Source organism: Solea solea, chromosome 14 (assembly GCF_958295425.1).
Source record: "Solea solea chromosome 14, fSolSol10.1, whole genome shotgun sequence".
Lineage (NCBI taxonomy): Eukaryota > Metazoa > Chordata > Actinopteri > Pleuronectiformes > Soleidae > Solea > Solea solea.
In genome coordinates, this window is record NC_081147.1 from 10,023,763 (window position 1) to 10,037,411 (window position 13,649).

Here is a 13,649-nt window from a genome sequence, read left to right on the forward strand (position 1 = left end):
ATAGCAATTTTATAGCTGTTTCCGGCTGGCTGTACAGAGATGTGTAATGCTTCTTCATCATAGCTCAAAGACAATCCTGCTTTTGTCGTAGCACTTTATTACATCAGTATGGAAGATGGGATAGATTCTAGGATTAAAGTAAAATTACATAAAATAACAAAGTGCAACAAACAGTGCACCTGGGAGGATGAATTATGTGTTGAATATGATGTTATGTGAGGGGTGAAGGGAAAAAAAACGAGGGCAAACCGCTCCGGCTGCTGATTGGTTCAGAAATATGGAATCAGATGACGTAGTAGTTCCGGGTTTCTATGTCCACAGCGAGAGGTAACTCTCGGTCATACGAGACAGGCTGAGAGACACGACGGAAGGTAAGGACACGATCACGCCGGCTTCTGGGTCTTACTTATTACACCGGGTATCACACACCAGCTTAGCGATGTAATCTCATTACCGCCTTTATCCCTTTATAGATTTACGTTGGTGTTAATTTGTGTTGGCATATTTCCCCTGAAAATGCCTGTTTTTTCCTTTAATTTAATTCAGCCTCGGTAGCTAACGTAATCAACTTTCCGGCGGTTGCTCAACGATAGCTGTAACGGCGACGGCTTTGTTGTCGTCCCGCTCCGCCGCCGCAATAAAACAGGTGTTACCAAACATTATGTCTCCCCGTATTCAATACCGTATTTCGAGGCTATCAAATCCAAATTCCCCGTGTAGCCTGTTGAGGCTTCACTGCGTTTAAATGTTATTTTCCCTGCTGAATGTGAGGTTATTATTCCCCCGTTATATGTTTCTGTGGGTTAAACGTCTGCTTTATTTAGCGCCCGGGGTGCAGTCATTCACACACACACTCTCTCACACACACACACACACACACGGTGTGAGACACGCGGGCGCTTTAGTGTGACGTGGGTTAAAGCTGTGATTGAGTGGAATGTTTTATAATGATTCACTGGGATAATGATGCCTTCAGGAAGGGGAAGCACACTTAATTCGGCCCTGACTTTTTTGCTGTTCTTTTTACACATCATATATCAAACAGTGTTCCCAGAGGCTGAGATTTTGGGCTTTCCTAGTCAACATTTCCACAGCTTCATTCTTCCTAGTACAGATTATATCACTTTTCCAGTTCATGGTCACACATATTTTACTCCATTGTAGATCTACGCAGTGTGGAATTGGGACTATCGATAATCCTAAATGGTAATATCTACAATTTAATTTTAAATAATCATATTCACAGATCTCTCAAACTGGAATTATGAATATTAGTCATATACATCACATTGTAAAGATCTACAATTGACTTGAAGATACACATGACTGGGAATAATTAAGTTGAGTTATTTTTGCACACACGCCAATTAGTGATAGTGAATTTCACCTCTGCATTTAACCCATCCTTATTACACACACACATGTGCAGAACTTATCTGCACCTGGGGAACAATGGGGGATTGGGTGCCTTGCTCAGGGGCACCTCAGCAGCAGCTTGCCATGCTCCACCAATCCTTCACACACTGTATGAAGGCAGTGGTCGTCAGGAATTGATTGACCTCAATAGCGACTGTTTTTGAGCGGTTGACGTAATATTCCGTCTTTGTTAGATTCCCATTGACATGGTCTGCATACATAGGTTCTCCAACACAGTTGAAAGGTTACATATATCATCAATACATTTTGCTAAATTTGACACTGTATACCCGTTGTCATCTTTGCTGGCGTAGAATACAAAGTAGTTCCCACTTTGATGCTGTCTCATTTGGAAATGCTGATGCTTGACTTTGCATCGCAAATCAAATCTTGCGTATGCATCGGCCTGATTGTAACTGAGTTGAGACAGATGCAAAAGAAGCTGTTTTTTTTTTTTTTTTTGGAATGTTCAGGGAATCATAATCAGAATTTTGTTTATTATTATTATGTTGTTTGTTGTAAGATAGGGTCGAGATATATGCATGTGGTCCTTACCAACAAAGTACATGGTGTGATGTTTGATGTTTAAGGGTGGGAACAATAAACATACAAGAAAGAAATGTAGGTGTGGTGAGTGTGTGGATGAATATTTTTTCCATGAATCAAACTGATATTAATAAAAGTAGTAGTAATAATAATCATGTTCTGAACTTGTTACTTGGTGAAAGGTGGCACCACATGACGGCTGATGGCTATAATATATTTATGTTTTCTTCAGCTGTGGATTTCATTTACAGTTCAGAGTGCAACACTGTGCCTCCTTCATCCACACTGTACTGTGAGATCATCACTGAGCTGAGTTTGACCTAGAGTGCCCTCCATACAGAGCATGGAGTGGGGTGAGCCTCAAGAGAACTGTCATTGGTCGTCCACAGCTCTTCAGCATAACCAACCAGGCTGTTGTCATTGGCCAGTGTAACTGACTGGACTCAGCACTGTGTCACTTCCCCCCCATAACAACTAAATAACTTTATTGGGACCAGCAGGTGTTTGGCCAGTGCAAGGGAGGGTCCTTAGAACTACTGGAACACACCCCTTTGGGAAGTCTCATAAATATGTGAGCTTTGAAGGCTTGTCAGACATATAAAGCAGAGACAGAGGCTGTTTGAGCAGGAAAGAGGTGAGCGTCTGAGTGTAGTTTACTATCAGCATAACTGAGTTATTCCAAGTGTCAGAGGCTGGTTAAAGTGACTTTGAGATAAAGATGGTAACTAAACTTCACTTTGATCTGGTGATTGACACACCATTCAAGGTTCATTGACTTTTATTTTCAGGGGGGACTTTTCTTTTTTTGGTTTGAATTTTGGCTTGAGAAATGCTTTATTTCATACATGCTTGATAAATAAATAATTTTTTATGGTAAACTGTTTCTGTTTTTTTTCTCCCCAAATTTTAGGAGTATTGTCAGAGTGACAGTGGACCAATTTTATATATTACCGTTGTGTGATTCTCACAGCTGTCCAGTTTGAGGGATTCCTATTTCTGAAGCCTTCCGTCTGGTACAATTCTCCTAGAAAGCGGCATGGGACTCCAGGTAGACTCGTTACTCCAGTCTATCCTCCTCGTTCCAATCCACTTCCTGATATGGCTGTACTCCGTCCTGACCTTCCTGCCCTGGTACTACATCACCGGTGCTGGCCAAAGAAAAACTATGTCTAACCGGGTAAAGGCCCGTTCCACCTCAGGCTGCCCCGAGGGACCTTACCGCTCTGTGGACCAGTTTGACTCCCTAGCTAAGGAGGACTTCCCAGGCAAGGACACACTGGACAAGCTCTTTGAGTATGCTGTGCAACGCTTTGGAGAATCACATTGTCTCGGCACCAGGGAGATGCTGAGTGAAGAAAATGAGATTCAGCCCAGTGGTAAAGTTTTTAAAAAGGTAAGGATGCTCGTCATGATATATTTTGTGTGTTTTGTGAAGGATTCTTGGAAGAACACAAATGTCTAACTCTTTTCTCCTCTCTCCTCCAGCTGATCCAGGGGGAGTACAGATGGCTGTCATACAAGGAAATTGACTCTGTCGTGAGTCAGTTTGGAAGTGGATTTGCAGCTTTGGGACAGCAGCCCAAAAGCACTATTGCGATTTTCTGTGAAACCAGAGCGGAATGGATGATCACTGCTCAGGCATGCTTCAGGCGCAATTTCCCATGTAAGCATAGTAAATGTACTGAGATGTAAATAGTGGAACTTATGTGTGTGTGGTATTTTTTTTTACTCAATGAGTGTTTTGTATTCACAACAGTGGTGACATTCTACGCCACACTCGGAGAGGATGCAATTGCCTTTGGACTGAATGAGACTGGTGTTTCACATCTAGTCACCAGCGCAGAACTGCTCGAGACTAAACTGAAAGTGGGTTTATCTCTTTCTGTACTTTCTAATTTCTCAACATAATGTCTGTCTATTGAAGTAGCCATAATATTCAAAAAAGATAATTACTTGGGTCCAAAAAATCTTGGCATGTATATTATTTTAACTTCCAGAAAGCTTCCCAGACCATGTAGCCAAATTCATGAAGGAACACAGTATCTGTTAAGATGTACTGAATCCTGATATAGACTCAGCTTTGACATGTTAAAACTGATTGCACAGTGCAGGAAAGGACATGTTACCCATATCCATAAACACTGCATTCACTGACAGCAAGTGCGTGTTTATGACAACACAACAAAAGTAGCCAAACAGGAAGTGGGAACTTAAAAGTTATCTGATGCCTCTTTGAATTAAACGCGAGACATAAATGATTGAAAGAATTCCCTGCGTAGCATATAGTATTCTTGTATTTTCAAGCTGTTGCCTAAATTAATTCTGACATTCGTTCAAACCTTTGGCCCTTAGCCAGTTGTGAGAAAGTGTGCTTTACTTGAGCTGTATTAATGGATTTGACCTTTTCAATCTTTGTAACGACCTTTATAAGCCATTTATTGAACACATACTTCTAATGTAATGACTGTAAGGTTACTGGCAACACATCAGACAGTAGTGAGTGATGATAATGATGTTGCTGACGTTGGCTTTCCAGATGTATCTTAAGCCATGAATCTTTGCAAGAGCCTGTTTTGTTAAGAACTGCTTACAGCAGGTTGTCAGAACTAATATCCTGTCTCATGAGGAGGGTGTACTGTATATACAGTTTATATGAACACAAAGAGAGACACTTTGGAACTTGTTGATTTCACTGCTTAATTATTTTTGTGCTGTAGTTGGTCATGAATTATTGTCTTGTGGACCTTTTACCATCGGTGAATCTGAATCAGTTATCACAACCATGGTCACAAAATGTTTTTTTTTTGTTAGCAAGTCATGCTCACTGTAAAGGTAACATGAGTGAATATGGAACAAAAAAAAATCTTCCCATTTATAAAATGTGTTGTTTGGCATCCTGTTTTGATACCATTGTTGTCCTCTCTTTTTGTGCAGAAAGTGCTTCCACTGTGCCCAAAACTGAAGCACGTGATTTACGTGGACCAGAAGAAAGTGAGCACAGAAGGCTACCCAGCAGGAATCTCCATCCACAGCATGCAGGCTGTGTTAGAGATGGGCGCACTGCCTGAAAATAGTGCGTAGTTCTCTGCCCAAACTTGATTGTGCTATTTGCTTTATTATTTTTGTTCAGTTCCTGTATGAGTTGTCTGGCAAATACAGTGTAAAAGAATGACTCTATTTGTCCTGCAGTGGGGAGGGCTATAGTGAAGCCACAGCCCTCTGATCTGGCTGTGGTGATGTATACCAGTGGCTCCACTGGACGACCCAAGGGAGTGATGATTGTCCACAGAAACCTAATTGCAGGAATGACAGGACAGTGTGAGCGTATCCCTGAACTAGGGTAAGTTTTAGTATTTTGTCAGTATGAATTGATTCTGTAGGCGTGAGCACAGGCCTATTTCTTTTATCATCTTTTATTGAGAAATGCATTTCTCCATTGCCCTTTGTATATTCCAAGTTAAACATTGGTTTAAAGTTGATAAAGGTAGAATTTTGTCACACAATTTTTTTAAAAACGTAACAGAATAACCAGAGAGAACTGTGATCAAAGATGCTCATTGTGAAATGAGGAAAGAACAAACAAAGGATTATGGCTCATGCCTATAACCATTTACTCTGTCTTCCTCTCTCTCTGTTGATACAGGCCCAGTGACACGTACATAGCCTACCTGCCCCTGGCTCATGTTCTGGAAATGACAGCTGAGATCTCCTGTGTTACATATGGTTGTCGGATTGGCTACTCCTCCCCACAGACTTTGTCAGACCAGGTAATACTCAGTCAGCTCCAATGTCAGGTCTCGCCCTCTGTTTGCCAAAATGTGTTCTTCATTTTTTTATCACCATGGAGACCTGGGTGTGGTTACATTTTTGAAGTAGCCTAATTAGTGCTGTTGTCTTGTGTGAATGGTGCATTCAGCTGTTTTTTTTTTTCTTCCATTTAGTCCACCAAAATAAAGAAAGGAAGTAAAGGAGACTGCTCCGTGCTCAAACCCACCCTGATGGCAGCTGTGCCAGTAAGAAACCTGCTTTTTTCCCCCTCATGTCCTTTACTCAAAAGCATCTGCCCTGTTTCTCTTTGGTTTTCCCCCTAACACACATATTGTTGTTGTTTTTTTTTTTTCGCCTTCTTATCATCAAATGTATAAATTCATCCTGTGGTCTCTCCTAAAAAGGAAATAATGGATCGGATCAACAAGAATGTAATGAGCAAAGTGCAGGAAATGAGTTTCATTCAGAAGACGCTGTTTACACTGGGCTACAAATATAAACTGGAGCAGATCAAGAGGGGCTATGATGCACCACTCTGCAATGCGTAAGAAACCATTACATTGCCCTCAGGGCTTCTACAAATAGAATTCTGTTGTCAAACCTCAAATAAAACACACAGCAAATGTCGTGTCTTTGCAGCGTGTTATTCCGGAAAGTCAAGAAACTGCTGGGAGGACGGGTGAGGATGATGCTGTCAGGAGGGGCACCCCTTTCCTCCGTCACTCAAAGATTCATGAATGTGTGCTTCTGTTGTCCAGTGGGCCAGGGCTACGGCCTCACTGAAACCTGTGGAGCAGGCACCATCACAGAGGGTAAGATGGGACTTAAATTGTGGAGAAAAGAGGAGAGATTATAAATGGGAAACGGTAAGAATGTCATTATAAAATATTCTATTCTTAATGATACAGTTGCGGACATCAGCACCGGTCGTGTTGGAGCTCCTCTTATTTGCTGTGAGATCAGACTCCGGGACTGGGCTGAAGGTATAGCTAAATATTTGTGTGGGCACATACTCTATTATTTAAGTTTTCTTTTTTTAACTGTAGAGTAATAATGTTTGTTTAACTACAGGTGGCTACACCAGCAAAGACCAGCCAAACCCAAGAGGGGAGGTCCTGATTGGTGGTCCTAATGTAACCATGGGTTACTACAGGCAGGAAGGCAATGATCAGGACTTTTTTGTGGACGAAAAAGGGGAGAGATGGTTCTGCACTGGAGATGTAGGAGAGGTTTACCCAGATGGCTGTCTACAAATAGTCGGTATGTATATTGTCAAACCGGTTATTCAAACTTCAAACCGCTAGTATTTTATGATGCCAGAGGAAGTCGTAATAATCTCTGCTTTCTGGGTTGCAGAAAAATTCAGGTCTCTTTGTTTAACTCTGATCATATTAGAACAGAGTTTTTTAACAATGCTGTTGAGGCAGCTTCTGTTAAACCAGAAGAGAAAAGAAAAGTTCAAAAGATTTCCAACAAAAGACCAAAGAAGATGACAGGCCTGACAGAAAGATAATAATGTTTGCGGACAACACAATTTCTCAGGTTATTTATGATGCGATGACTATTACATTTTGATTGTGTATTTTTTAAATGTAATTGAAGATGTCAGGTCATTGGCTTTAGGCACAATGACCTAAAGGCCAATGCTCTTACATGTCGTAAAACCATGTAAGAGCATTCCAATGGTCTGACTCTTAACCTTGAAGAAGGAACAGTCATGTGGTGTCCTCAGAAAAAAATGGCTGCCCTCCGGACAGTTATTACTGTACTTAAGTGGGCATAAATAAGACTTTAGATAAAATGGACACACACTTGTAGCAAGCTTGTAGACATTGACTGTCAGTTTGACGAGACGTGTGAGCCATAGTACGAGCTGGTCAGGCTAATTACATTAAACTGGTGCCCTAATTTGCATATCATGTTTTGCATACGTCACCCAATTAGCATAACATTTCCCAATTTGAATATTCCTATAATATACAGTCCTTCTTTTGTATAGTGTTCTTTCATTTTGTCATGAGAGACATGTATTCTGGCTTGTATAATGTTTCATTAAATAGTTAAAGGAGTTTAACATATAATTGTTAAAGTTACAATGGTAGAGGTTGAGTGGTTGTAATTAAGTAATTACATTTCTTGCACACTAGTGAACATGTTTACCAATACAAATAAATTTTTTTATAAAATAAAGAATGTACATGTTATACATCTTAAATTAGCTACTGATTTAATATTAAAATAGCTTCTGCAAAAATGCCCCCACACACGCGCCTGACAACACCGCCTCCCCCCCGAGCATAGTCATATACATACACACCTTTATTCTTGTGCAGTCCCCTCACACTACTGTAATACCAAACCCTCTGCCTCCATCTCCTCTCATTTTCACTGTTAATCTCTGTTAAACTAGTTCTGTGGCAGATTATTTTCACTTTCTTTATCGTGTTATTTCCTGCATTAACAATTTTCTCAAATGAATCCCATGGCTGTCATCTGATGGTGTTTGTAAAAGATGCTCCTTTCATACTCAATTTCATAGACCTAATTTGCAGTCAATGTGGTTGTTACTTATGACGGGAAAAAACTGTTTGTCTGGTATCGAGTGCAAACAGTGCAGTATGATCACTTAATTATTATTTTTTTCTTTTTATATTTTTCTCATTTAGACCGCAAGAAAGACTTGGTCAAACTGCAGGCTGGAGAGTATGTGTCTCTTGGTAAAGTGGAATCTGCGCTGAAAAACTGCATTATCATTGACAACATCTGTGCTTACGCAAACAGGTGGGTAATGTATCTTGATAATAAGTGCCCAGTTTGTTTTATTCCAAAGATTTTTTTTATTTTTATTTTTTTTTAATTCACGAAATGGACTTTTCTTTGTAAGCTTCTTTCAGATATGCACTGAAGTCCAGAGATATTCTGGGAGACTATGTGAAATACAACTTTACTGACCCTCATACTCTTATAATACTCATCCTTGCAGTGAGCAGAACTACGTGATCAGCTTTGTGGTTCCCAACCAGAAGAAGTTGATGGAACTGGCCAAACAGAGAGGCATAGATGGAACATGGGAGGATATCTGCGTTCACCCTGAAATGGAAAGAGAAGTTCTGGAGGCGATCAAAGTCGCCGCTGCCAGCAGTAAGAGCCGACCATGTCCTTTTTTTTTTTTTTATCCCTGCTCTCATGCATACTTTTTACTCCTGTGTGGTAGAAAAGTATACATTCCTTTATTGTGATAAACATGACTGAGCATAACTGATGTCCGCTTTTCCTTTCATTTAGTTAAACTCCAGCGATTCGAGATTCCCATGAAGGTCCATCTGAGTCCCGAGCCGTGGACCCCAGAGACGGGTCTTGTTACAGATGCATTCAAGCTGAAGAGGAAAGAGTTGAAGAACCACTATCTCCACCACATAGAGAGAATGTATGGAGGAAAATAGCTTGGACAGTTTCACCCAAGAGTCCAAGATATCACCATAACCACTGTTTTGTGATCCATAAATATTTCCTTAAAGCAGTTTGTGAACCACAGACATCCACATGAAAGTGTCTTGAAAAGCTAAATGCTGTAGATATTAATAGTTGTTTCCTATGTGCTGCTTTATATTCATGTGATGAAGTTTTTGATTGTCGAAGATATGGACTGTAGTGGCTTCGCACTCGGCTGCCATCCATTCAAATCTGTCGGCTTTCTATTTGAAGCTCTTAAAAAGTACCAAGCCTGCATATATTTTCATTGCACTTGTTACATTGAGAATATTACCAACCGTATTCATCAGGCTTCTAAAGCTCTTGTAAAGTTGGAGTGCTTTTGTTACTGTGCCTTCAGTCTGCGTTACTTGTGTAGTCGAGCAGAAGTGGGATCTATTAAAAAAAAAAATAGTAGTTTGTTTGTTACAGAGAAAATGGCAATAGTGCCACATTAATGTTTACTTGGGGCTTTAGGAAATATCCCCCCCTTCCAGAAATACACTGACATGGTTTATGATCATGTCTGCTAACCCACTCCATGTTTTATTTATTCAGTTAATGTGTCAATATATTCAGAAAGACCAAAATGTGTACACATGAATGACTCAGGAAGAAAAAAATAAATAAATTTAATATATGAAATTTGGAAATGGTGGGTTTCTTGTATAGGAAAATTTGTACTAACTGTTGTGGGGACCTTATTTATGTTTGCTTAACTACTAAAAATGCTTCTACACATTAACTGAAGTCACATCTGGCATACAGTAATACAGTGCGTAATTTACCTCAGTTAACAGGTTTGTGTACAAATTGGCATCATACGGTTATTTGAAGTCTGTTCATATTAATGAGTGTTTTTGATGTATTTTTCAAATAACTGCTGATGGATTTCCTTCAATAAAACCCCTGAGGGTGCAGACATTGACAGTCGTGTTACAGCTAGTTGTACAGTGATCCTTCTTGTATTTATTATGCCATTTTGATCACATGCCTTGATCAACACAATGAAAAATAAACATCCTTTTTTGTAAACTGAGATTTGTGGCATTGGTATTTTATTACAAAGGAAATATAAGATCATTTTTAAAACTGGGTCCACTGATGAAGACAGCCTCAGCTGTTCCAGTCCTGAAATCGGAAACAGTCACTTGCGATTTTCCAAACAGGCTGGTCATTGTTGGGTGAAGCCTGAGCGGTCAGGAGAAAGTTCTGGTTGAAGAAACGCTGTTTGTTTCCTTCAAACTTGACGGTCCCACCAGTGACCACAAGCAGTGTGGTCTGGCCTTGGGTTGCTTGTTCTGTGAATCAAGAAAAGGGATGACTGCTGTGCAACTACCATGCCCTGTGTAGAACATCACATGATGAAATGATAGAGACATGGATATTTTCATACTTAAATATGTAACACACCAGGAAACAGGAATGTCCACCACACACAAATTGGTTTGTGTTCTCTATATTTTCAACACATTTTATATAATAAGGCTTTTAAATGTATAGTTTGTTTCTACCTCTTAGTTTTGACTTTAATTATGTGGCTGTAGTTTTTACTTTGAAATGAATAATTGGTGTATTTCCACCGGCTCTACTCGCCTCTGCATGGCACGACACGATTAGGTTGCTTCTCCACTACAAAAAAGTACCTACTTAAAGTGGGCGGAGTCATCACTGCACGGCTGAGTGAAACTGCGGTGACTTTGTTTTATACGAGACACACACACACACACACGCACGCACACTGTTGGGCTTGATTTGTGTGTGGGACGTCTCTTCCTGTGACGGCACTCTGGTCAGTCAGTGGCCGGCAGTCTGACCAATCATCGCATAGTACCTACTCAGCACGCTTTTGTTGTTGTCCAGGTACTATGCTAGTGGAAAAGCTACTTAAACCGTGCCGTGGCGAGGCGAGTAGAGTAGAGCCGGTGGAAATGTGCCATAAGTTGCTCCCACTTACCATGAACTGGCTGACAATCCAGCGTGTGCACTTGGAACTCACTGGACGGCAGCGACTCAAAAAACTCAGCCAAAGCGTCCTGTCCTGATATAGCATTGCCATTCCACACCAGTGTCGCTTTGTCCAGATAGAGTCGGGTCAAATTCTGTAAATACAGACAGTAAAAATGGAGAATAACAACATTATTTAAAAGCAAAACATAGTGTTATGCTCTGCTGTACAGCCTGACCAACACTGACTTGTAAGAGCAATATCGCTATTGAGATTCAAGTATTTAATCCAATCCAATCTTATTTATAAAGCACTTTAAAAAAAACAAAGTGCTGTACATCAGAGATAAATACTTTAAGAAAAACATCTGATAATAGATACATTCTTGACAAGAATCCAGAAAAAAGCCAGGCATAGTTATCATTTTTTAAACATTCTTGCACCTCAGTGAAATACTAGTGTTGAAATTAAACGCTCTGCATACCCAGAAAAAGAGCACGATGTTTGAAAATGGCTTGGCCAATTTTTAACTTAAAAATAAATGATAACAATAATAAAAATAAGTAGATTGGTGTAAATCAAACACCCTGTTGAACTTAAATATTATCTTAGTGAAATACTACTACAAGTACTACAGTACTAATTGTGAGGTATTTTATCATCAATTGCACCACACGGACAAAAGAAGAGAAACCCCCTGTGACCACAGATGCTAATATTTCTTTTACTTGGAGACATATTGCCTAGGAGAGACCCAGGTGTTCCTGTTGGCTCTGTTTGCTGAGTCCAGGTTTTTAATTTCATTAGCATCACCTCTGCTTTGCCTGCTGTGTTATGTCTGTCTTTTGTGATAAAAGCCCTAATCAGTTGGTTCATTAGACCTCACACAGAAAAATAAAAAGGTAACAGGTGTTACTGACAACACTAACAATTCCATTCCATTTCAATTCCATATGAGTCAGCAACATGTAAATTAAAATCAGCGAGTATTCATTTGTGTATTGACACCTGTGCGTTATCTACTGTGACCGTTCTCCATGTCCTCCACAAAAGTGCTCTTGTCAGTGTCTACACATGTATTCTCATGTGTAGACACTGACAAGAGCACTTTTGTGGAGGACATGTGAAGAGACATCGCAACTGTAAAACATGGAGGACGCTCAGTTGTTGTTCTGTGAAGGGTCAATGAAACCAGATGTTTTTGTTTCCATGTTCTGGAGATTAACTTGCTGTCCACTGCTCTGTTATCAGTCACAGGTCACGGCTTCTTCTCCAAAGAAAACAAAACATGCATCTACAAAGCATGTGATAATAAACAGCATTGCAGTCTTGTGAAGTGGAATGCCATGAATCAAGAATCCTAATCCCAGTGATCAATTGCCAAATTGCAATTATTTTGACTAAAATGCGCTATGATTTTGTGATATCATTTTTTTTTTTTTACATAAAATTATTGTAATTTTCCTTTTAAGAACACATTTTAAATTATTGCTGTGAGATATTTGTGTAGATCTGTGAGAAACAGATGTTTTCTTCAGTCTATAGGTTATGATGTGTATAGGTCAAGACAATATTTGATCTAAAAATGGTAATTTGACACACATTTTAACTTTAAGAAATATTGCACCTCCTGCAGTTTGAAAACTAGTAGGCCACATTGCAATTTTGATCAAATTTGATTAATTGTTCGGCTCTAATTTAAATCATTTATGTCAATTATTTTCTCAGTTAAGGGAGTACTTGATTGGTCCACAAACGATAATCAGACAATGTTCCCCAAAGGAAAGAAAACAAGTTAATATTTAAGCTTTTAAAAGAAGCTGAAAACTCAGAGAGCTCGTTTTAATTATTAAAAAAAATATCAATTGAAACAGATAAAATCGATTATTATCAAAATAGTTGAGAAATCAATTAATAATCAATGAATCCTTGTCGCCCTAAACACTGATACACCCGATAATACACTGGGCCAAAGCATAATTATGTATTTTATGTGAAACAGAGAAGACAGGATCATTACCCACCCTCCTTTTCTTGTCCATACAGTCGTAGTAAATGTTGACAAATTCTTCTGAATAACGACATGACTGGTCCACATGGGTCCTGAAATCCTGTTGTGACAACCACAAATGCATCGAGTTAGACATTAGCCGAATAGCTAAAGTCAAGTCCGCTGTCTATTTCGGTCTATAAGAACAGCGAAGGTTTCAGACTTACCAATGTGCTCGCCATAACGAAGACGGGAACAACGTTGAGGACAATAATCAATTGGATAATTGTGAATCTTTTACAGCATCAAGTTGTGTAGTTCTCTTGTTCATGATGCAGTATCTGCCGCCATTTTGTTGGTAATATTACTTCCTCCAGTCAACAAAGATACCCTACAAAATAAAAGATTTGAATCTTACTTTCAGATCGTCGGGTTCAACGTCAGACATTTATTTCACAATTTCTAGCCACCCTCATACAAACTAAATAGGCGCGATTTGTAGGTGCATGT

At 39.6% G+C, this 13,649-nt stretch overlaps 2 protein-coding genes across 2 annotated transcripts; one reads left to right on the forward strand and one right to left on the reverse strand.

Annotated features, from left to right (window-relative positions):
• Positions 1-270: 270 nt before the first annotated feature.
• acsl4a (acyl-CoA synthetase long chain family member 4a) lies at positions 271-9,908 on the forward strand. Its single transcript, XM_058649361.1, has 15 exons — positions 271-371; positions 2,873-3,355; positions 3,448-3,625; positions 3,719-3,828; positions 4,897-5,035; positions 5,152-5,302; positions 5,606-5,729; positions 5,904-5,975; positions 6,135-6,274; positions 6,370-6,542; positions 6,639-6,713; positions 6,802-6,990; positions 8,397-8,511; positions 8,714-8,871; positions 9,016-9,908. Exons 2-15 carry the CDS (start codon positions 2,999-3,001, stop codon positions 9,171-9,173), a joined length of 2,139 nt encoding a protein of 712 aa, XP_058505344.1. The 5' UTR covers positions 271-371; positions 2,873-2,998; the 3' UTR covers positions 9,174-9,908.
• Positions 9,909-10,244: 336 nt separating this feature from the next.
• On the reverse strand, positions 10,245-13,622 carry nxt2 (nuclear transport factor 2-like export factor 2). The gene is made up of 4 exons (XM_058649365.1): positions 13,367-13,622; positions 13,174-13,260; positions 11,159-11,303; positions 10,245-10,502 (listed from the first exon to the last, which is right to left on the reverse strand). The coding sequence occupies exons 1-4, from the start codon at positions 13,379-13,381 to the stop codon at positions 10,318-10,320; spliced, it is 432 nt and encodes a 143-aa protein (XP_058505348.1). The 5' UTR covers positions 13,382-13,622; the 3' UTR covers positions 10,245-10,317.
• Between the last annotated feature and the right edge of the window lie 27 nt (positions 13,623-13,649).

Coding starts and splice junctions, on each gene's coding strand:
- acsl4a (XM_058649361.1), top strand. CDS start 2,999: ATGGGACTCCAGGTAGACTCGTTACTCCAGTCTATCCTCCTCGTTCCA. Junction 3,356..3,447: donor GTGGTAAAGTTTTTAAAAAG/GTAAGGATGCTC, acceptor TCTCTCCTCCAG/CTGATCCAGGGGGAGTACAG. Junction 8,872..9,015: donor CAAAGTCGCCGCTGCCAGCA/GTAAGAGCCGAC, acceptor CCTTTCATTTAG/TTAAACTCCAGCGATTCGAG.
- nxt2 (XM_058649365.1), bottom strand. Junction 11,304..13,173: donor GTATGGACAAGAAAAGGAGG/GTGGGTAATGAT, acceptor CTGTATTTACAG/AATTTGACCCGACTCTATCT. Junction 10,503..11,158: donor GGATTGTCAGCCAGTTCATG/GTAAGTGGGAGC, acceptor CTTGATTCACAG/AACAAGCAACCCAAGGCCAG.